This window comes from Lissotriton helveticus, chromosome 9 (assembly GCF_964261635.1).
Source record: "Lissotriton helveticus chromosome 9, aLisHel1.1, whole genome shotgun sequence".
Classification (NCBI taxonomy): Eukaryota; Metazoa; Chordata; class Amphibia; order Caudata; family Salamandridae; genus Lissotriton; species Lissotriton helveticus.
In genome coordinates, this window is record NC_136070.1 from 333,512,300 (window position 1) to 333,536,802 (window position 24,503).

A 24,503-nucleotide genomic window follows, 5' to 3' on the forward strand; every position below is an offset into this window, starting at 1 on the left:
AATTGAAAGATATGGACAAACGTGATTATATCAAGAAATGTGCCCCTCACAATAATATGTCATGCATATGGGTGTTGTTTGTGTTGAAAAATTAATAAAAATATATTAAAAAAAAAAAAAGGTAGGTACCCGAACCCCGTGGTTATTTTTTTGGTCTGACCTGGAAAAGAGAACCGTCCTCTTGAGTGGACTTCAGTATGAGTGGTACAAGAATGAGAGCTGTGTAGGTGTGAAGGATATTCCATAGTGCTGTCTAGCATAATTCTTCTCATTATTCTAGCCACTATATTGCTCAGATTAACTACACGTAGAATTTGGGAGGATGGTCTGTTTGTTGGTTGCAACTTGATTTGACCTGGTCAGTAATGTCTTGTTCTTGCAGGACCTAGTCTTGGAGAAGCTGAAGAGCCAGCAGCAGGCCAGCGAACTTGACAAACTGAGCCAGGAGCTGGAGAAGATTGGGCTGAATAAAGAGCTGATGCTTCAAGATGAGAACAGCAATGCTGAAAAGTGAGTAAAGGACGCTACAAGATCATGACCCAGATTATACAAAGTCTTCACGACAGCAGGATTTCTCAATAGGCTAGTACTGCAAGAAACAGGGTTGGTTCCCTCTCAGACAATCTTTGCTGTGCCCGAGAATTAGCTTTATGCATCAGCTATTTATCTGGTGCAGAAGATTGGAGTACTTATGAGGTTTGGGCTGGTGACTTAACTGTTTAGGAAGCACTTGCATGCTGTTACTTCCATCAAGATACTGTTGTATCATTTGGGGTTTCCTGTACTTCTGCTATTGATTCAGTTGTTCTACCCTTCATTTTGTCTCTTCTCATTTCGGTCTTAATTCTTAGTGTTAATTTACCACAAGTCTTTAAGTGGGTTAGCTGGTCTTGCCTGCATTCTTTGCTATAGTAGAGCCGCTCAAAAGCAAAAGTACTTATGATGCCGTACTTTAAAATTGATTGCCGTATACAAAGGAGTTACTGATAGGCAACGTCATTGCAGGTGTTTTTGAGAATAAACTATACAATATTAACACGTATCATTGTTTTTCAGGAAGTTCAAAATTCTAGAGAGCAAATTTGAATCGACCCTCAAAACAACACTAACAATTAAAGAAGAAAAGATCACTGCTCTAGAGGCTCAAGTACAAGAATCTCATAATCTGAACCAGCAGCTACAGAATGAGCTAAATATGGTAAAATGATATTGGAGCTGTGCCTTCATTTGCATGTGCTTTGCGTGTGATTGGGTTAAGTGCAGGGATTAATATGTGCCGGTGGTTACCGGTAGTGGGAGCAACACTCATTTTTTTGAACGTCACTCAATTTTCTTCATGAGATTTTGACCTGGTGTAAGAGGAAAAAAAGACCGGAGAAGAGAGGCAGAAGCTAAACGCACAAAAATAGAGATAAGGGAAGTGTAGCGAATTGGAAAAAAGCTTGAGGTTCAGTGAAAACTGGGTAGCTTTGGTATTTGGCAACCCCAGCATTCAGCAGTGCAAGCCATGAACTCCTTAGAAAATAATTGGGTCCTTGTACTTAATTTTCTTGTACAGTTTACACACTGCTTAATTGAAAATCTGCAAGTTGAGTATGTTCATGAAAAGAACCCACAATGGTGTTACTTTGTATAAAGCCTGCATTTGTTGCTCTGATTAGAGATAAGTTGACTTGAGTTTCTAACTACCAACAAAAAACATTAAGTGCCGCACCACTTTCTGCTCATTCATTTTGCTGACTTGAAGCAGTACTCACTGGGGACAGTCTTTGCTTAGGTGCTGATTGATGACTGCCTCTGCTGACTCCTTCATTTTTCTCACTGTTTCAGTCTTCATTGTTGGCTCTTTCGTTCTTTGTTGAAATCACTTAGGTGGTGATCGATGAAGTGCTACACACCTCCTTTTTTATCTGTTGCTGTTGTTTTCTGTACCTATTTAACTTTAATCTTAGCAAGTAGTAGTCCACATTGGTGGCCATCTTGCTTAAGTATTACACCCAATTTACCGTTTTATAATACATATTAGACATACGGGTACCCAGTTCCTGCTTTGAAGTAAGTGAGTGGTTTCGACAGTGGAAAATCGTAGTTTTGTAGTATTTTGAGTGGAATGGTGCCTTGGGGATTATGTCTGAGTTTTGTGGAAAGGAATATTGTATGTGTAGACCTTGATACACAGTTTAAGCCCCTAAAGGTAACATAGGGGCATAAACTTGGGCAGAAGTAATTCCGACACTTCTAGTATTTGATCAGAATATAGGAGGGTTTACAGAGAGGATGGGACGTAGTAGATTATGGGGCGATAGCTTGTTGCTGCTGCATTGGTGAGATAGTAGACCCTTTAGACATTTATAGAGCAGAAGTATAGCAGAGAAGAAGGAATAGGTGGGATGAATGGTGGCTTTAAGGGAAAAAAATCCTAATGTATGCTAGAAAGGTATCCATTTTTCAGGTGAAGTATCGTTTGACTAATGCTTCTCCTTTCAGGTTAAAAAGGAGTTTAGAGCAAAAACAAAAAACTGCAACCAAGAGGATGAGAATTATGTACAGAACTCATTCAAACATCCTACGGAGAAACTTCAGTGTAACCGGCAAAACCAAGAGAAACTGGAGACTGAGCACAGGGAAGCATCCTTGGATCTACTGAAGGTGAAAGACAGGGCCATAGACCTGGAAAGAAATGTAAGTTTACAGTGTCAAAACTGTGTGTGTGTTCATGCATTTCATAACATGTGCATAATTGTATAGATTATACCAGACAACAAGGCATGGGATATATTTTTCATTCTCCCTGGTCATGCTTTAGCATAGAACCTTGCTTTGCAAGAGCCGCCTCCTGTGAATTATGGATATTGCCCCCCAGTTGTGGCCAGTGCTGGTCTCAGGCCATAAAATGGTGTTAATGCTTGTGCTTTAAACATCAATGGTATATTACACTGGGGTATTTAGGACAATGCTAATTTGCCCTAATACATAGAAGTATTTTCTAAATGCATCACTGCAGTGTTATCGGGGTAATGATAATTGAGTATATTATTTAGGCAAGGGTATGTCTACTCCAGTTGCGAAAACACTTACTGTAGCTCACATGTTTAATTGTAGAAATGTCTTTTATGTACCATCAACTTTTGTATGCCTTTGCCAGAATGTAACACACATGAATTAAATAGTTCTACTCCTTGCTCTGTGCCAGTCTATTCAACATACCAATTATTGTTATGATTGGTTTAGAGGTTCCAGAGACATGAGTTAGTGGCCAAAATGAGTTTTCCAACACCTCTTGTGCAATGATCATTCACTTTCAGCACAAACATATGCCTCCTTCATTTCTACTGAATGCCGCAGACATAAATCTGAAAAGTGTAGACTATCTTTTTCCAAATTTAGCTAATGGTTTTAACCTCTTATACGTACAATGCCACAGCATGGCTGTTTGTCCACCCACACAAGCAATAGTGTATTACATCTAGAAAAACAGTGACAAGTGCAGACTGTTTAAAACTTCTAATTGGAATTGTACAAACACATTATAGTTTTCAAACCAAAACGAGGGTTTACAACGATTTTGACTTTCAGAGTAGCACATTTAACCCCTTCCAGGCTGATGACGAGCTCAGCTCGTCATGAGCGTAACCTGCCGTGCGCTCATGACGAGCTGAGCTCGTCATGTAACGCGGTATTTTTAAAATTACAGCGCACAGCCGGAAAAGCCGCCGCAGCGATGCGGTTAAGTAGGAGCATACAATGTCTCCAAGTGCATTGAAGATAGGAGCAAGGCTATTGACCAGTCTGTTTTTCTTATAAATTGAGGAAGTAGGGAAGATTGCAAACAAAAAGAACCGAATAGAGTGGGAAAACGAGCAATAGAAAATCTTTTCACTACCTAGCATTCCATGATATTTGCATACAGCAATACATCTGAATATGTATAAAGCAAAAAGAATTTCACAAGTACTACTCAGTCACACTTTTAGACTATCATGTGAATTACAATTACTACACTGCCTTCATTCTGAAATAATGGAAAAAAACACATGTCAAATCTCTGCTCTCATGTCTTAATAACAGCCCGCCTCATGTTTCCAGTCACTGTATTTGTAATCTATTCATAATTACTCATCAGTCTATCTCCTGTGTCCACAGAAGCATCAGTTAGCTAACATCATGTAATGGCCTCTCAGAAGCTTTCTTGTGGATGCAAATGTTGCACTAGAAACAGTAAAGTGTGCACAGAGAAAGCAAAGGAACCCTCATAGTTCTCCCTGATTCATACGGCGTGAACCATCATGCAGTCATAGGAGGAATGATTTAAAGGAGCAGGACACACTTGATTATTGAAGTTTTAATTACATACAGCTAGAGAAACTAAGAAGGAAAGAAGATTAAAGGGGATATAAAATAGAGGTATTTCTGTCCACTTACATTTCTTTTATGTTTTCTTAAAGAATGCTACTCTTCAGGCAGAGAAACAGATGTTCAAGGAGCAGTTGAAGAATTTGGAATCCCAGAATACCTCGCTTAACAGTCAGATCTTGAACCTGCACAAACAGGTCACCTCCCTACAAGAGCACAACACTGCCTTACAGACTCAGACAGCCAAACTCCAGGTCAGAACCATGGCATACAAATGTCATATTTAAATATAATTTATTGGAGTAGCAGGTGCAAATTGACTGCATGGTCGCCAGCTGAATGAGGTTGTTGTGCGATAGTGTATACCCTCCTCAGCTTGGTCTGCATTTTTTGTTCAACTTGAACCACACATCTCTGTTGACTCTCTGAAAAGTATTTATGAATCTTAGTTGTGAGTGTCATTATAGCTGAGGAATACAGAAATTGTTGTACCATCGCTTTACCATGTGCATGCTGATTCCTCTTCGACAACCTTGCTGTTGACATTCTCTTTCTTCCCATATGCCCCTAAGAACCTTTTGGATTCTTCATAAACCAAAAGCATGATGCATCCCAGTGAAGCAGCATCACCCAACACGGACCATGAGTTTTTAGGTGATCGTTTTTAATCTTGAGAAAGCAATATGTTAGAAAAAAGTGTTAGATAAGTAGCTTGTTCTCTTTCGTGTTCTTATTAACATTCTCTCTACACTACATTAATTAGTTGTCACATTGCTTAGGTTGGACTGAACATCTGAAACTAATCGATCTCTGAAGATGGATTTGAAGCAGATGTCTGTTCAAGTAAATGGGGTAGCACACGTGGCTGCCTTCAGAATTGTAAAGGCGATTCAGCACATCTTCTAACACTTAGCACAAAGTTATTGTGCTGCTTGCAGATGGAGTGGCTACTTTCTGTTTGAAACATTTTGAGTAAACATGACTATACAAATATACCCCAAAGATAAATACTGTTAAACCCTTTGAGACATGCTGGCTTGCACACACTTCAAATGAAGGATGGTTGTTGGGGACTATTGACCCAAAGTAACCTATTGCCAATCACAACAACCTCTTCAAGTTGTCCTTAGAGATTGCAAACTAAGTCCCCTCCAAACACTCTGGCTTACGGGTGGTAAGACCACATAATGTGGTAAATTGAGGACATCCAGAACTGAGCCCATGTTTACTGATTCCACAGTCTTCAGCGTTGCCGCAAGATCACATTTTCCCCAGCACTTAGCAGATCTATTGTTCAGGAAATTAGACGTGCACTTGATACTTGCTTCGTTCATGGGTTGATCAAGCGGTACGTTTTCCAAACCATTTATTTAAATCTTCTGTAATACTCACAGCCTTCACTATTTAAAGACCTCATTAAAATCTAGTGAATGTTTAGTGGAACGGCTTGCGGTTTTCAATTTTCTGTTTACAATTTTGTCGACTGAGATGGTGTCTCTATTTTATATTTTTCCAGCGCATTCCTCGTGTGTAAGAAACAAGGGTGTGTGTTCTGCCATAACTTAGCTGAGTTCCATTTGTATCCCTATATATACTCTGTTTAGTGGCCTTTTATTGTCCACCTTAAGTGTATGCAAGGCACAGAATCTCTTTTTGTAATTGAATTAGCGTGCACATCCCCAGCATTTGTTCTTTCACAGCTCTTTTTTGGACATCTTCTATTTTGAATACTTAAAACATATTCTACTGTTTCTACTCTTCTATCCTGCATTAATTAATGTCTCCCTTTAGCACATAACCACTGACCTGTTTTTCTTCCTTTTCACTTCTATACAAACCTCACCATTTAAAATATTTGAGAGTCCCACTGAAAGATTTTGAACCATGGGGCCTTCGGGACTACCTTAATATAGCAGCCTGTATCCTATGTCTTCCACTTCAACAAGGTGCTGTAATGATACCTATTGGGTTTTCCTTGATCCTTAGGAAAACAATCAAGTCCCATTTAGTTATATTGGAACAGAATAGTAGCAAACAGTAGATGTGCTCTCTCATCTTCACAATGTGGTTGAGACCCAAACTCTTGGATAATTCCACACAGAAAGGATCGGTACGAGGCAAAGAATACTCCTGTGACCACAACATGAAAATATAATCTTCAGGTTAAATAGTGCTTTTGCCTTGACTCTTGAAACAATCATACTGGAGGGGATAAATGTTCATTCTGTGAAAGAGACGGGCTTTACAAAACAGATGCTGCCCATTGCGTTGTTTCATTTACAGTTAGGCATTGTCCACACCCTTGATGTTGATGTAGACCATTATTTTATTTTACATTAACAGGTCACCAAACTACAAATTGGAAGGTCCTGATTTAGAAATTTCCTGTACATTTCTACATTGTTTCATTTATGTTTAACTCATTTCTGGTAACATGTTAATTAATCTTTCTTAACATGAGTAAGAACTTGTTTTGAGTTGATTTGCAACATTATGGCTCATTTATTTATCAACGGTGCACCATGTTTGAGATATGCAAAAATAAAAGTATATTAGGGTGTTGTAAAGTGGTTTCTTCCTTAAAGATGAGAAGGGGCTTTGCAGCCTCAAGAGAGGAGTTTATTTAGTTGATAGATAGTAAGAACAGCTCAGCCACCCAATCTCCTTCATGTCATCAGCAACATTCTAAAGCCAGCCAAGGACTGGCAAACAATTGTAGAGCTTACACATGTGATGTAAGGAAGAGGCAAAGCAGAAGCATATTACAACATAGGGTTTAAAAACCCTTCTCCCTATGACTGTGGTGTAGGTCTAAACTGGTAAACTTTGATACACCCCTACTGATCTTGTTTTGCCCTTGGTGGTTTTCCTACAAGAAGACTTTTAAACTTCTATATGTCCAGTACCACACTCATCAAATCAATCACAGTACATACAGTTTTACTGGATAGGCATCTGCTCTGCTTAGGTATACAAAAGGGAAATAACCACATTATCTCATTGATGCTCAAATATTGGCAATTCTCTCTGGAATTCTGTTTACCTCAGGGTCCATGGCTCATACAACAGCAATTACACTAGCAATAATAGTTCACAGAAACCCATTTTTGGTATCCGGAACCTGGTAAGCCTGAGCGAGACCCCAGGTATCTCTCGGGTATCAGCTACCGAAGTGGCTACCTGTGTGGAGGCTCATATCAGGGTTACTGGCATAAAACCTGTGGTAAACGGTCGTTTTCCCTTCCGTGGTCCACTCCGTGCTCCTTTCTCCTCTCCAACCGGGTCGCAGATGCCAACTAATCTTTCCATCTCAGCACCAGCCCTAACATTTCAGTGATGACATCAGTGGCTATTCAGCTCTGGCTGGGATTAGATCATTATGACTGTATAAAGCAGCGGTTCATGGTGCAAACACGTTGAGGTCTAAATCTTATTGTAAGCAAATCACAGATCAGATCGCAAATAACCATCCTAGAAGTGTGCCCACTCTGTCTGCCATAGTTGGTCATTAAAATCTCATTCCCTTGTTCTACTACTGCCCGATTTCTATATGGAATTAGCACTTTTGCCAACGTGGAGCGTTAATTGATATAGCCTAAATGGCAGTTGTGAAATAGACTCCTGTGTCACACTGTTTACCAAGCTACTAGTGTTTTTTATTGCTGTTTTATTTTATGATTGGTATTAGCACACACACACAGTCAGCCAAAGGTGGCAGGGGAGCTCTTAATGTAGGCCAGGAAGTAATGTGGCTCACAGCACAGATAGAGTCACAAAGGAAACATTTAAAAAGGCATAAAGGTACCGAACGTACCTCAGAATGACTAAGACGCAATGGTTAAGTCCCACATGGGTGGTATAGAATAGTACTTCTAGGGGACTTTGAAAGGAGACCAAATTGCTTGGTGGCTGGCAGTGGACGTAACAGCTTGCCTGAATGACGAATGTGGGAGGACAGTCTCAGGTTGAAGAGGGTTTATTCAACAAAGATGAGCTGGCAGAGCAGAAGGCTTGCCTTCTTGTTTTTTCCTTGCTGGTCTTGGCCATCTGATGGTTTATTCTCCCCATTGTAGAGTTTTGGCCCTGGAGAAGATTTTTAGTGAGGTAATGTTTGAGTGACGGGTTGAAAGATGATGCTGAGTGCATGCCATTTGATGCAAGCCTGTAGTGGGAGCAACTTAAGGTCCTTGATAGTCGGAATTAAGTGGTTGTGTTTGTGTTGCTGTGCTGGGAGGTGCCAAATAAAGTAGTGCCATGAAGGTACATCAGCAGAGCATAAGTATTGGAGAAGATGAAGGCCCTACGCCGTGGACTGGGAGGGCTTGAGGAGGAAGAGTTTGATTGTCTTTATGTGACCTGCCCTTGCTATGGTTGGAGCAGCATACTATGTGCAACGATTTTCCATTGTGGTGCTCTAATAGACGATTGGTAGGTAATTTTCCTATAATATGTGTTAGTTATTCATATTACAATACACATTACATATATTGCAGGTGGAAAATTCAGCAGTTAGCTCTCAAAGTGCCTCGCTTATGGCCCAGAATGCCTTACTACAGAGCCAGCAGACAGCCAAGGAGAACGAAATCGAGAGCTTCCAGAAGCAGCGCGATGAGCTGAAAGCTGTGCACGAGTCGCTGCTGAGGGACCACGAGCACCTGGTGTCCCTGCACGAGCGACAGTCCACAGAGTACGAGATGCTCATCAAACAGCACAGCAATCTGAAAACCGTGCATAAAAGTCTGGAGGTGGACCACAAGCAGCTGCAGGAAAGGTATAGTGTTAGGGCAATGCCACAAAATTGAAAATTAAAGGATGTATTATATTCATGACTAGTGATTGATGAAAGGTATTAAAGTTACTAAAACGAGTAAAATATAATGGAATGCTAACAGAGGTAATCCTCGGTAGTCATTCATTACACACAGAAACTTTTCTTTTAACAAACAATTCGTTTTGATGTGTAACGTTTGTGATGCATACATTTGATGTCCTGACATTTATTTTTTAATGAAACCTCGATTTACTTTCCCCATCAGAAGGGCTTTTACTTTTCATAGACGTTTTTCTTCTCTCATTATTTTTTAAGCAAAGAAGAAAGTATGGGTTACATTGTTATTTTGCAGAACGAACCTATGCTAGATTCGCATGGTGTGCGCTCTTCTTCGATCTAGTGACTCCATCAAACTTTTTTTGATTTTGGATGTTGACCACAAGCATCAACCATGCTTGAATTCTAGAGAGGAGAGAAGGTGTAATTTTAAAAATAGGTGAAAATGTGAACCACCCTGCCAGTAACAGTTATTGCACCAGCTATTAAATTCCAGAATTGATATTCTTAGTAAATTTCAATTTGATTGAATTTTGCTTTCATCACTTCAATCTGACGGTTCCCTTTAAAAGTTGTGATGCACGCAATCTATAAAACACAAGAAAGTTTAACCTTGTAATTCAGGTGCTCCCCTCCCATATCACACTACATTGCACCTCTCTTTTTTCCTCGCCATCTTTTTTCTCGCCATCTTTTTTCTGAGCAGTTCTAGGAAGACGTACAAAGCCAAGGAACGCCTTCAGGCCTGGTGGGAATGAAAGCTGGGTAAAGCCATTTTTTTCTGATTAAAAGACACGCCGCCTTAAGTCTGAGGCAAATTTTGTTAGCGACTGGAAAGGACTGGTTCTAATTATGGTTTGCTTGCTCATTGAGAACAACGTATTTGCGTGGTTGTGAACCATGCCCGTCGGAGATAACGATTTAGAGTGTCTCGTTCCCTAGGGGATGTGTGAATAATTGATATTCTTAGGAAAGCGGGTGCAGCCTGCGCTTGTGACTGACTGGCTACATCTGCCATATGTCCCTCAAGGGCAAATACAAGATGGATTTGTGTCTCATTAGGCTACATGTTTTTATTGCACGCCATAGTCAGAGGCATGGTTTAAAATGGCAGAGTCTGAAGGGTGCCCTCTAAACAATGGCGTAGGTAAAGCTGTCGAGGGTAGGTGTCCATATGTTTTGTAGATTTTGTGATCGGGATACATCTCACTGCACTATAGATTAAATTAAGAACATCAATCCACTTTACTCTGAATACGATTTTAATTCCCTCTGGAGTGCTTCGGTCACGTGCAAGATACAGGTTCAAAGGTCAAGTGTTCCTCTGAATGTTGATGGAAGGAACCGCTCCAATGACTAGTGGGATTGATGCACAGGGTTTTGATATCAATTTAATGACAATATAGGCACAAGTCAATCAGTAATCTTTCCTATGTTGTGCTTTTGCCTTATGTTTTCCATTACTTAAACTAATTTTTTTCCCAAGACAGTACAAATTTGTAAAAGGTTTGTTTACGCTGAAAGTGTTTTATTATGCTGTTTTGTTCAGCCCAATGTCTGCAATTTACATTCTCGATTGACGCTTTTTCATTAGTAGAGGGACATCTGCTTTTTGTGGGATGCCCTATGGAGTTGTAATCTGTGTTTTGGATAGTTATGGATGTTTGTATAAGTAATAGAGGGTTCAAAGAAAAGTTGGCAGAGATTCATGCAAAGCTTGGATCCCTCTGATTGTGGAAACATTAAACTGTCAAGTCACCAAGCATTCCTGGTGGCCAGCATAAAAATGGTAAATGCTGATTTCAGATTATTTCAGCAGCCAATGCCTGGCTTTTGGGCTGCAGTTTCAAACACACATATGCCACCCATATCATCTCGGCAAGAAGCTATATCTGATTTCCGCGTATGATTAGGGATCTCTCCACACGTTTTGGACAAGATGTCTTTTACATTCTGGGGGGACCTCAGTCAAAATGTTTTAAGGTGAAGTTGCCCCTCTTAAAGATTTATATTTTGGAAAGTTAATTCCACAGAGCTGTAGGTCCTGTCTTGCACAATGTTGAGATGTATGAGGAAGCTACAAAATACCGCACCAGTATGAGTTCACTACAGGTGGCAAGCTTTCTGCCAGCAAAATGTGGGTAACTTCTTTTGGTGGCCTGGTGCAGCCTCTTGCTGAAAATCCACACTGAAAAGTGGCCAACAAAGCCCAACTCTCAGCAATATCCAGTTATAGCTGCGTCTGGCGAACGCTGAAACAGGTATGATATAAAAACGTTGCCCAAACTGCAGAGGGAGCCATCTCATTCCTATGATGCTAACTGAGGCAGGGAGAACGAGGACCACCTTATCTCCTGGACATGAGACCATTTTTACCCCAGATACCTGTTGTGCTGTGTTTTACCTGTGTCGCCCACACACCAGTAATGCCGTGATGAGCTTGTTATCCCATATGGAGGCCATGATCCACCCTTTTCCATACGTGCATGCATATGCATCAAGAATCACTTCTGCAGCCCTCTCCCACCTATCAACCCCTCTGCAGCATTGCTTTGCCTAATCTTGGTGGATTTTGGAAAAATGCATGTGGCACTGTGCCACAAGGCCTATCTCCAATGAGAGGCGAGTAACTATCCCCCCCCCTCCCACCACCCAGTCCCAGGGGGATCCATCGTAGCACTAGTGCTCAGGGCTGCCAGTGGTTGGACCAAAGAAGCCCGACAAAACAGCAGAGGCCAGGATGGGCAAAGGAGAAATATCAATCACTAACTAGGTTTCCACCTCCATGCCTTTTTGCGTAGGGGGGACCTGCTACCAGTACGCTCACGTGGAGAAGTGCGGCTCACTGGTTAGAGGAGGCAGACCTGGAAGCAGAGGTCAGCCCGGGACCAGGGTTCAATTCCCGGCTCGGCGGGGTCTTGAGTCCTAAAATGTCCATGGACTCGACAATTCTCGCTCCGGTGCCTACTCGATTCACGGGTTCACACTCTGCGACTCTGGGCAATAGCTTGCTTAATCTCCACAACGGCCCCTCGCGGCGGGATGCCTGGCTTTCACCTTGCGGATACCCTGCCAGGGTTATCTCACAGGGGAATACCAGGACGGGTTCCCTAAGCAAGCGCTTAGAAACCGCTTGGTGATTTGCGCTATATAAATTCCTGTACATTTACATTTACATTTACGCACAATAAGGTAATGCGACCTGGTTCCATCTCCTGCACTCATTGGCTCACTGACAAGCAGCCTAGCTGCCGTAAGCTTGTAGGAAAAAGAGGTGAAGAATCTGGGGAGAGTTTGCCCTGTGCAGAGGGCTGTTTCATTTCCAACCCCTGGCATTACTACTAGTAAGCACACTTTGCTGTCAAGGAGAGGCGTATGTTTGTGTGCTCTCCTTTCATGAATGTAAAGAGCGAAGTGGAGTTGAGGCCATTTGCTTCATTTCTGCCACAGACGCGTCTTTCCAAAGTGTTAGGGATCTATTTACCACACTAATGAGCCAGTCACCACCGAGTCACTACGCTACTACACTAGGTTAAGGCAGCCACTGCAAAAAATGTTTGTAACTTCTGGTCCCCGATTTTAGTCCAAGCAAGCCTGAATCAATCATATCTGTCAATAACGACAATGAGTCAGATTGAGCATAGTGAAAATAACACTTGGCCCTAAATAGCCTTAAGACTGTTGAACAAAATGATGTATAAAAAGTATGTTTATTTTATTATAAACATGGGCAAATTTGATAAATTGTTCAACCACATTTGCTAACAAATTTATATGAACATGGGTTGCATGTCAACTTAATTAAAGATAGGCACTGGAATTCAAATACTAAGCGAAGTGTGGTTCAAGAAAAAATGTAATGACTCCCCCTCTCCTTGGAGTTTTTTTTTGTGCACCAAAAGACGTTGCATCAAGTTTAATAGTCAACGATGTAACTAGACACGGAATGGGAAATTGCCCACTACAGTAGGTATCGGTATCATCGCCCAAAAGAGATTCCTGTATTTATAGCCAAAACTTTTGTGGTCAGGCCATAAACTGCATACATGGTCAAGCAACTTCTGTGTGTTCCTTCGTATGCGTGTGATATTTAGTTAGTGTGAGTAGGAGTGGTGAAATATAATGAGAAATCTTACTCGTGCAAGAGCTCCTTGTATGATGTCCATATTTTCGGTTGTTTTCATTATTTCTCTACAGAGTCAATTCACAAGCCAGTGCTCTTCCATCTTGGTTCGGCAATCAATGATAATGCTCTTAATTATTTATCCATACACATACTTTATTTCGATCACAAAGATCATCAAAGCACAGGAAAATAACAGCAAGACACAAAATACATAAATAAAGGGAAACCAATTGATGCCAAAAAGAGAATAATAGATGTTAAAACATACCAATAAATAAATAAAAACACGAATATTAAACATTAAAGAAAACACTTCCTACAAGCTAAATAGAGCAATCTATAAATTAATGACTTGCTAAAACAATCTTCACATGGCATGTTAAAATGATAGGTCCAAGTTTGCTTTGGGGTCACAAATACAACATCAATGTCCCCATCAGTAGATACCATACGCAGAAGGGAATCATAACGACCCCCCATCATTTTATTGGCACTAAGTACACCTTATCCAGAAGGCCATAGGTAATGTTTCACACAACAAATACATGGAGTATACTTGTTCTCAGGATTCTAAAAGCAGCCAAGTGACATCTGATGCCTAGATTCTTACAGGGGGGCGCAATCCACTTGACCCGAAGCTTACTGTACTGAAAGCAGAAAAACAATGTGTTCCAGCATTTCACTACCCCCTGAGCTTGCCGGGCACTGGTCAGCCCTCTCCCTCTGATCATGCCATTTGGAGCTAAAGGCTTTAGCCTGAAGTGTGTCGTATCTGAACTGCAGGTATAGTTTAAGAGCTAGAGGTGGTACAATTTCATCAACATCTGTCTCATAATGCATACAAGGTTTAAAATCAATAAAAGACACTGTGAGCCTTTCTTTGCTCATGGTCACAGTATCCACAGCTTCAGCCTCCCAGTACATGTTTTTGATCTGATCTCGGGATAGCTTATGCAACAACTTAGGAGAGGGCCAATAAATGTCTGGAACCAGCTTCTGCAACAGCAATTTAATGGTGCAAAACTATGGGATCTTCTCTACGCCTCATAAGGCCGTAAGATCTCAGACGCCATTGCGATAAGATTCCAATTCAGCAGTGGTCCATAACCGGTACCAATTCATTAACAATCTGCATTCAATTGTATGTGAAATCTTCCACTGAGCAAGATCCAAATATAAGGGTGCAAGGGGAGTACTCATTGGAAGTGATAATAAGGCCCTCAGAAAACTGTGTTCCACCATATCAAAACTATTTGAGTTAGAGGAGCCCCATAATTTGGCCCCATACAAAACAGATCCAATAGCCTTGACATTGTAGATCTCCTGGGGGCAAGTAAAGACGTAACGCGGAAACTTCAGACAGTACAGAATATGGCGGCTCGGCTGCTCTGTAATCTTCCCAATAAATCCCCCCACTTCCAACTCCCTCCGTAACTTGCATTGGCTCCGCATTGAAAGCCGTACGAAATTCAAGGCACTTTGCCTTATGCACAGAATCAATGCAGGCTGGGCCCCACCTTATCTCAATGCGTTGGTTCATCCCTATCGCCCTGCCTGTTCCCTTCGTTCTTCCAACCAGAATAGGTTTCAGGTCCCCAGAGTAAAAAGAGCAAGAATGGGTGGCTGTTCGTTTTTCTATCTGGCCTCCTCCCTCTGGAACTCTCTTCCCCAGGCCCTTCGTACTGAATCTTGTTACCTTAAGTTCCGCAAAGAGATAAAAGCCTGGTTATTTAACCAATAGTCGACCTCCCTTTTTCTCAGTCTCTTTTCTCCTTAATTTTGGTTTAGCGCCGGGAAACCTCCGGGTAGCTGTGCGCTTTATAAACTTAAATATAATAATAATAATAATAATAAAAGGGCAGGGGCAACCCTTCAGGAGATGGTCTTATGATGGACCTTTACTATATTTGCAGCCTGTTGGGTGAGCACCAAATGAGCATTTTCCATCTGGGTGGGCCCAGCTCAGGTTGGGTGTCATTCTGATACCTAGATAGTCAAAAGCAGACACCCAAACAATACATGTTTTATCCACCAGTATCTGCCTATTACCATGGATCGCCCTATTTTTAGAGAAAATCATACATTTAGGCTTAGCACTATTAAGCTGTAGGCCCCGCTCAACACAAAAGGAAGAAAAAAATCTAACCGCAATTGCAGCACCCGGACTTAGAAATCAATAGGGTATTGTCGGTGAAGCGGAGGGCCGGAACCCTCCTCCCCCCCCCCCCCCCCCTTCACCCCCGTTTGGGTGCATCACACCTGTCTTTACTGAGGTGATCAATCACCCTATTGATGTAGCGGGAGAACAGTGTGGGGTCTAAACCACAACCTCTGTCTAACTCCCTGAACTACCCTAAATGGTTTGGTCAGGTGCAGATCCACTACCCAACTGACCTGAGCCAAATTTCCCACATGTAACCTAACCATGAGATTCAAAAGAGAAGAGGGGATACCTATGTTTTCCAGGACTCTTCACAGTTTCCCTCAAGGAAGCATATCGACTAAGGCAACATATAGCTTTCCCCTATTGAAAAGCACCTCCCACCAATACATACAAGCAAATCGAAAGACCTGATCTAGTGTACTAACATTTGTTTTAAAACCCACCTGCAAGTCAGATAATTACCCTAATTTATAATCCTGTCCTGCAAATGAATTAACTCTTTCTTACAAAAAATGTTTTTAATAGAGTCAATTAGACTAATGGGACGATATTTCCCTGGTCCACCTTATAAATTGTCAGGATCTCCGCTAGCTTCTATCAGTAATGGATCTCAAGGCCCGACAAAATAGAATTGGATGACATGTTAATGTATGGGCGTCACACCTTTTTGATTCACTTCATACAAATTATTCAGGATCCTGTCTGGTCCTGAGGCACGAGCTGGATGCAAGAATTAATAAGCAGACAAGGTCTCATTAGGTGTGAAAGCAAGGGTGTTTACATCCTATTGGGCAGTCACATGTTGGATCATTTTACCACCCTCCTCTATAGCGCCACCATTCATGTGCACCTTACTGAAATGTGTCACCCAATCATATAGTTTTGGGACCATTTAGACAGGCTTATGCCGTACGCCAAAAGGTATGACTCTCTTTAGCGGTCAGGGCTTCACGGAGAGTGGACCACAAGGAATTTTCCCACTCCTTTTTTTACCCTAAACAAAGCCTGCCTATACCTGGCCCTACAATTTATTATATTGGGGCGCGAGTTGGATTTAAATGCCGATAGGACCTCACTCTTTGCTAACCTGCAATAACTATTTAATTAATGATTATTCTTAGGCCTCCTCAACCCCCCTTTAGATGTTTTACCTAACAAATCCCTAACCTGTGCAAAAATTTGAGCATGACTCACGCTCCGCACCTCTCTTCTTGGGTACGTTGGAAGGAGTGATAAATAGCCTACTTCTTTCTCCACTCTAGCAATAACTAGGGCTAGATTTTTTTTCCACCCATTTCCATGCAATGTTCTTCTGGTTATTGGTAGAGGAAAGGCCACCCAGATCATTGGGGCCCGCAGAATGTATTTTAGCCTGGAATTATCAGATCGAGTTATGGTTAGTGCATGATGATCACAGTCTGATCTATCCACCACTTCCATATCTAACAGAGCCGGTGATAGCTTCACATCTACAAGAAAATAGTCACTCCTACTCTGATGCCCAGGTCTATTATATGTCATTCTTCCCTGACGATTGGATGATGTCTTTCCATTTGCGGTTCTAAGATCAAAATTAAGCGTTAGGGCCTGTCCTGTTTTGGGGGACCATCTCGCATCTGGGGAATACCCCACTGATTATCCAAGGCTGCTGTCAATTAAGGGTGTGGCAGGAGAAGGCCAAATTACGTGGCAGGTTTGAGTAAATTATGCGGCAAGAAACAGCAAATTATGTGGCATAATGTGGCACATTTTGTAATAGTATTACTTCATTAGTGAGTCATTTTTAAACTTGGTAACACTGTCTGGGCATTGGTTGAACCTCATTAGTACCAGTTTAACACTCAAATATAGCAATAAGCAACAGAAAGGTGACCAGTACAGTTTTGCAAAGGGCCTTCCAGCACACTGCAACAATTGTTGCTGCATTTTTTGCAGCTTTTGAAACGCTTGGGCTATAAAGATTTTTTTTAAGTCTGCACATTATGTGGCATATGAAAGATTGTGGCCAATGCAGCAAATCTATAACTATGCAAAAACTTGCAGCGGCCGCACAATTGCATAATTCCAGTGGCCCTGATTAAGAGTTCAAACGTGGTATTAAAATCGCCTGCCACCATAAGGTAACCCTTCCCCTTGTGTTCAGAAAGCACCACCTCAAGAGTATTTGAAACCACTGACTTTGCAAATCCAGTTCCCCTTGTATTATAAACATTTAAAGGCATACCCGAAGTCAATACAAGCACAACTGCCATTACATCAGGTGAATCAATACAGATTTTCCTAATTTTGCATTGAATGGATGTTTTGACTCAAACCCTAGCACCCCCCCAGAGGGTCTGCCCCTTCCATTCTGGACTGCATTTACACTGAAGGAGGGAAACCTTTTCTGTGGAATGGAGATAGAGACCAGGTCTCTTAAAGGAGGCAGACATCGTGGGAATAAAATTACCCCAATCCCCCTCAGAGAGCAGTTTTGTAAAACCTGCTACTTTCCATGACAGAATTTTTAACAAAGGTGCATTGGACTGAATTGTGGGTGGTAAGTCACCAACCACCGGTTCCACTACCAGGTGTACGAGATCAATTACCACCTGCTCCCTGGTGGTAGAGTAATGCCCACCCATCCCAAGACCGAGTGCAAGAGGACTAAGATGTTTCCCCCCAGCTTCAGAAGGCAAATTAGTTAAAAAATGGGAGTCGTAAGCTTGATTGAAGTAAAATTTGGCAATGGGGCTTACTATGTCAGCACTGTTTTCCTGAGCAACCAATGTTAGTCAAGGTTAAGGCCCATTTGTCCCGCAGCTGGCATGCCTCACAGCCTGGGCTATATTGCCTGGAGCACTACTGACACCTGTTCCCAGAACCCGATACTTTATCGCAATGTGGCTATAAGCTTGTGGGATGGTTCCAGCATCCATGGCCACAAGACCATCGACTATGTACCTGTAGGAAAATTGGACCTCCACCATATTGTGATCTTCCTGCGGGCAAAACAGCCTTAAGTACCCACTATGTCACTCCTTATAATAGAAAGGCACTGATTAACTTCCTGAAACCAATGCGTAACTTTCTTAAAGAGTGATCTTCATCTTCGCTAACACCCCCTGACAACTTGGGTATAGACAAATTTGGGCCCACTGATTCCCTAGCTCTCTGGGTATATAACACCTGTTTTTCACCTCCCCTCTGCAACAAGACAAATGGGGGCTCTTTGACAAAGGCCCAAAGCCTTGGGCCGCCTTGTCCCCTCCCTATTCTGTGGTTCCAACCTGGTACTATGTAGCTGGAAACCCATGAGGCAATGGCTGGGGCTGAGGCTGGGGAGGAAGGGGGATGGAATGATGGAGGAAAGTTGGACAATAATTCCCCTGGGCAACCGCTCAGAGTGCAAAATAGTGAGGATCCTCGTGGCTGGCAGTCATATTAATTCCCACCCTTTCATGGCCCACCTCAACAGTGCCAAGGGTGCTTTGCTTCTTTTTTTCATTCTCCTCAATTTTCTTCCACCCTCGTCAAGGTCACTATCTGGTTCCTCAACTCACCTTTTATTCTTATCCAACATCTGAGCATTAGATAAAATCCCTGGGTGGGGGGGGGCTTTAGGAACATTGGTACGGGACCCTTCATTTACATCAACATCTTCATTACATACTGCTGATGGATTCTCGGGCTCACACAATGCAGAGGGTTCAGAATGGTTTCCCCAGGCAGTACCCCAAACATCTGAGGTATATGCTTTATTGCCACAACTGGGGAGGATTCAGTATCATTTCCACTTTGTAAGAGGATTGGATTTGCAATGTCAACGCGTTCAGACAAGAGATTGTCAATTCGGTCCAATACTCAATTCCCAGCAGCGGACAATTATTACTTTTTGTCTTTCTAGGTCATTTAAATAAACTGAAATAAATGGATGGGATTGCAAGTTATATTGAAATGGCCCTTTGAAATGGTAAAAGTAGAACGCATTCTGCTCTACTGTATACTGATGGGATTTTAATTTCTCCTTTTAATGCGCATTTGTGGTTGTATTTAAAGCAGGCTTTAGTTGGGTAAAACAGATAAATGAGATTCCCTGATGGTGCATTTTGTTAACCTTTTTTTTTAATGCTTTGCAGCTACAACAGCTTGAAGAAACGCAAGGCAGAGTTGGAAGAGCTGGACATTGTTCTGAGGACCGAAAGGGAAGTTCTGCAGCAGGAAAGGAGGAAGAACGTAGTAGCTGCAAGTGAAAATCAAAAGCTGAAAGAGGACTTGGATAGGTAAGAGTCATTTAGTGGTCTTGTTGTTTCAAAAGGTGTGAGATGACAAAAATAAATTGTGGTCTCCCAATTTCTAATAGGTTGTTACATGGTGTCAGAGGCCTATTGAGGGAGGATTTCTGTAGAACAGCTGCCACATTAGAAAGTGAGGCCGGTCCTCGGATGCTTGATTCCGTTCTGGGAAGGACATGGCTTTTGTAGTTCGGACTGGACTGTTCCCATGGGGCACAGGGTCAGCGCTGATTTGCATATCACCATTGTCTAACCCAGGGTGGTGTGGAGTGGAAAAACGATGGATTTGGGCCCAGATCTTTGGACTGGGGTGAATGTGTGACATTGATCCACATTCTGTCCATCATTGTTGTGTTTGCAATTACATTAGAAAGTGAAGCACAGCAGTAATGGAACTTTCGGTAATAACAGCCAGTGCATTTCTGGTAGGAATATGCTATGTAAATGATTTACGCCTATTATTCCCCCACTTTTTTAGAGTTGCTAGAGCGCAACGTTATCTGTTCTGGTTAGTTGCAGCTCCCTAAACGTTGAGTGGTCAGAGAAAGGAAGAGGAAGACGTGCAGTTGGGATATACATCAAGAGCCCTTCGTGAAATTTCCTTGACCACCTTCCATCTCACCAGTTTAGGTCAATAATGGGTCTCATAACCTAAAACAGATGAAGAAGAGGAGTAGGGAACAAGTTACACCAGTTGGTAAATACTTTTACTTGTGAGTGTAAAGACCACTTAACTTACTCCTAGAATGTGAACTTGACTTCTAAAAGGAATTTCATCACGCAGAAGAGAAAAGCTAGTGATGCCCACATACTGTGCTTCTCTGCAGTTGTTAAGAATTCAAATCCTTTCATGTCAGAATGCATTTATTTATTTATTTTATATTCTTCTATAGCGCAAGAATAGACCCCCGGAGGGGTATCTCCGCGCTTTGCCAGTGAATAAGTCCTCAGATGTTAAATTGGGGAGGAAAATGGAGCATTTAGAAAGAGAGATCAGTTACTGGGAAATAGATATGTTTTCAAGACCTTACGAAAGGTCAGATGATTGGTTAGAGTCCTTATCTCAAGAGGCAGAGAATTCCAGAGCTTTGGTCCAAGGTGGGCCAGGGCTCGCCCCCCTTGTCTGGCCTTTTTTATTCTGGGCACCTGCAGAAGCTGTTGGTTCAATGAGCGCAAGATGCGCCCAGGGGCATAAGGTAGGAAGATGTTGGTCAGATATTTAGGGCCTTTACCTATCACACTCTTGTGAATTGTGCATAGGGTCTTAAAGTGCACTCGTTTCTTTACTGGTAACCAATGAAGTTTGGTTAGCAGGGGAAGGGAGGGAGTCCTGGGAGGGGCGTTGAGGACTATCCTAGCTGCCGTATTTTGGATTACTTGCAGTTTTTTTAACTGCCCTTCATTTGCTCCCAAAAGAAGGCCGTTGCAGTAATCTACTCTGCTGATAATTAATGCCTGCACTAGAGTTTTTCTATGGCAGTCTGGCAGGTAGGGAAACACTCTCCTTAGCATGCCGATGGCTCGAAAACAGGTGCTTGCCACCTGGTTTACGTGGTCCTTGTAGGTAAGTGTTTGATCTATTAACACTCCTAAGTTTCTCACTGTGTTTTTGGGGCTAGGAACGGGGCCTAATTCCAGGGGCCACCAGTCCGGTGTCCAGTGCGTTATTGCTTGCCCAAACAACATGACCTCCGTTTTTCCTATATTGCATTGGAGGCAATTTGCTGACATCCAAGCAGATATTGCTCTCATTCCCTCTGCGAAAGATTTTTTTATCGCAGGTGTCAGATCTTTAAAGGGGAAGAGGAGTTGGGTGTCGTCAGCGTACGACACTGGTGTAAACCCAAATGATCTTGCTAGGTTGGCTAGGGGAGCCACATACACGTTGAAAAGTGTAGGGCTTAAACAAGAGCCCTGTGGCACTCCCTTATTGAGCTCCCTATGGATGGATTTGTGGGAGCCCAGCCTAACCTCTTGAGAGCGTCCTGACAGAAAGCTTTCCATCCATGCCAATGCCGTACCCTCCAAACCTACGTCTTTTAGTCGCTCAAGAAGCACTTTGTGAGACACCGTATCAAAAGCGGCGGAGAGATCCAACAGCACCAGAATCATGGAATTGCCCCCATCCAGTGCCATTCTGATGTTATTGGTCACTGTTTGGAGGGCAGATTCGGTGCTGTGGTTTGGCCTGAACCCAGATTGGGAATAGTCCAGGCCCTCCGTCGCATCCTCAAGTATCAGCCAGCTTTAGGGATCTTCCATCTTGCTGCAGGCAGAGTCAGTTTTCTGAGTGAGGCAAGGACATTCCAATTCCGTCTAGGTTGGTCTCCTTTTGCAAAGATTAAGGATGGCGGGGGCGTGGCATAGACTGCCAAGATGGTGACGGTGTTTTAGACAGATTCCTGTGGGCCTGTGAGAATCCATTGCCATCCTTTCCCAACAGCAACATTTACCTTCCCTCGACTGAGCCCTGTATGAAAGGGTCACTGGGGAATCCAATCTGGCCGAGGGAGGCTGCTTTATGAGGGCACTGTAGACCCACATTGCTAGGCTGGTCACGAAGAACTCATAAGATGGTCGCCGGCGCCTGAAAACCTGGGAGCTGCTGCATGGAGCCGAGAGGGCCCAGAGACTCGGGGGCCCTCCCTATGGTGCTGGGACAGTGTGTCCAGGGGACCTTGTTGGATCCTCACCCTTCGGCCACTCACGCTAGTGTGGTAAACCCTGTGATTCCCAATTGTGCGAGCGGGGGGGGGGGCATTCCTGCTGCCACTCTTGCTGAGACCTGCAGAGTACCCTGGGGTCTTGTTCTCCCCCCACCCATTTATTGTGATTCCTGCCTCCCATGCTGGTTGCTGCGGCTCCGCCAACTCGCAACCGCCTGTGTTGCCGTATTGATGCCTGGGGTTTGATAGTGACCACCAGGAGCGCCCCCTGCCTACTGTGACCCTAAGGAGACAATTTAACCCTGGATTGTGACTCGCACTCCCTTGCCCCCCTCCTGACTTTTCTTGCCATGGGGGGGCAGTTCTAGCCTTCCTTTATGGATGACCTGAACCCACCTTGCTGGGGACTGAGCTGCGAGTAGCCTACCCTGGCTTGTTGAGCTGGATTATGCTGGGCTGTCCTCCGGTGACCCTGGTGTGTAAACCGGGATCCGTGCACCGTCGAGGGGCTGCAGAGGTAGAGAAGACTCATGGAGGAGGATCCGCTGTGGGATCTGGCTCCCCCTATCTGTACACTTGAGTTGGGCCATGCCTATGTCCTTGACATGGTTGGCTGCTCGAGCTGCCCTGCCAGGGTAAGCGGGCAACAGACTGCAGCCAACTGTCTTCTGGGGCGCCACTGGACACTCTCTTGGAGATGCCCCGCTACTGACTTACTCCACCGATGCCGGCCCAAATAAACATTGACCAATTTACCACGCCTGCCTCTGGCTTGTGGGGCTGCTGGTGCCCCTACCCCTGCAGCCTTCCCCTCCCCTTGCGGGCTGACCATGACATTATTCTTAAAGCCATTCAGGACTCCTTCGAAGCGGTCGAAACCAAAGTAGGTAACCTCCAAGTAGACGTATCCCTACTGCGTCTAGCCCTCCCAAACGATTCTGTCCACGTGACAGAGGCTGACATGAGGAAACTTCAAGTCTCCCAACTGCTTTCCACCACTAAGACTTTGGAAGAACATGTTGAAGATGCGGAGAACATAACCTCCGATTTATTGGGTTCCCCGAGAGGGTGGAGACATCTGGAGCTGAACAACTGATGGATGACTTGCTGCAGTCCTGGATCTCTTCTGACAAATTATCCAAGTGGTTTGTGGTGGAGAGGGCACATAGATTCTTGGCCCGTCAGCCCTCACCCAGAGCCCTCTGTCTATCAATAGCCTGCATCCTCAACCACAGAGGCTGCTACGTCATCCCTCGCGAGGCTAGTCTGCACACTAACCTGCACTTTCAAAACATGAAAATGTTAATCTCTCCAGACTATATGTGTGCAGTTCAGCAACACAGATGCTCTTTTGAGGATGTCAAACACTGCACACTCAACCTCCCATATATGCTCCTGTATCCAACAGGACTAAAAGTATTCTTTAACTCTTATTATTTCGACATGCCGGAGCAGGCATGTCTTTGTGCTTCCCTTCCCTACTATAATGGTAAAGGTTCTATCATGGAATGTTAAGGGCCTTCTTGACCGCATTAAAAATCTTCCGCACTACGATATGTTTCCCGTTTTTAGCCGGAGGTGATCCTGCTTCAGGAAACTCACCTGTTGGGCCCATATTGTCCTTCTTTAGGTCATTTTGGCTATGACTGGATGTTTCACGCTGGCTTCACCCAGGGCTCCTGAGGGGCGCCGACCTTGCTGCCTGGAGGGTTTCCAGTGGTGGCCGCAGCCTCCCACGTGGACTCCTAGGGCCGCTATGTGGGAATTGAGGGCCGACTTAAGGGCCAACACTTTCTGTTGGCCTACATCCCTCAACACCAACTTAAAGCGATGCTCTGAGACCTCTTGCTAACCCTTCCCCAGGGTGTCACCTTGAAATGGGGTCCTTTTAATGCTGTCCCCAGTCTTGTTTGGGACACTTTCGAGTCCCCCCGCCAGGCTGGCCCACACGCTCTACACAACTCTCCTGGTGGGCCGATTAGATGGGTCTTTGTGATACCTGCAGAACGTGGCATCCTCATCTGTGTGTATACCCATGCGTCTGTGGTGCACAAAACATTGTCACTGATTGATCAGGTCTGGCTCCCGGCAC

At 43.4% G+C, this 24,503-nt stretch overlaps 1 protein-coding gene across 4 annotated transcripts in view; it reads left to right on the plus strand.

The window, feature by feature from the left end:
- CCDC88C (coiled-coil and HOOK domain protein 88C) overlaps window positions 1-24,503 on the plus strand; it is a 622,549-nt gene that overhangs the window by 445,610 nt on the left and 152,436 nt on the right. For all 4 annotated transcript variants that reach the window (XM_078660043.1, XM_078660044.1, XM_078660042.1 and 1 more), the window contains exons 16-21: window positions 383-510; window positions 1,057-1,198; window positions 2,488-2,682; window positions 4,446-4,607; window positions 8,847-9,124; window positions 19,590-19,733. In XM_078660043.1, coding sequence (XP_078516169.1) covers window positions 383-510; window positions 1,057-1,198; window positions 2,488-2,682; window positions 4,446-4,607; window positions 8,847-9,124; window positions 19,590-19,733 — 1,049 coding nt within the window. The remainder of the gene's footprint in view (window positions 1-382; window positions 511-1,056; window positions 1,199-2,487; window positions 2,683-4,445; window positions 4,608-8,846; window positions 9,125-19,589; window positions 19,734-24,503) is intronic.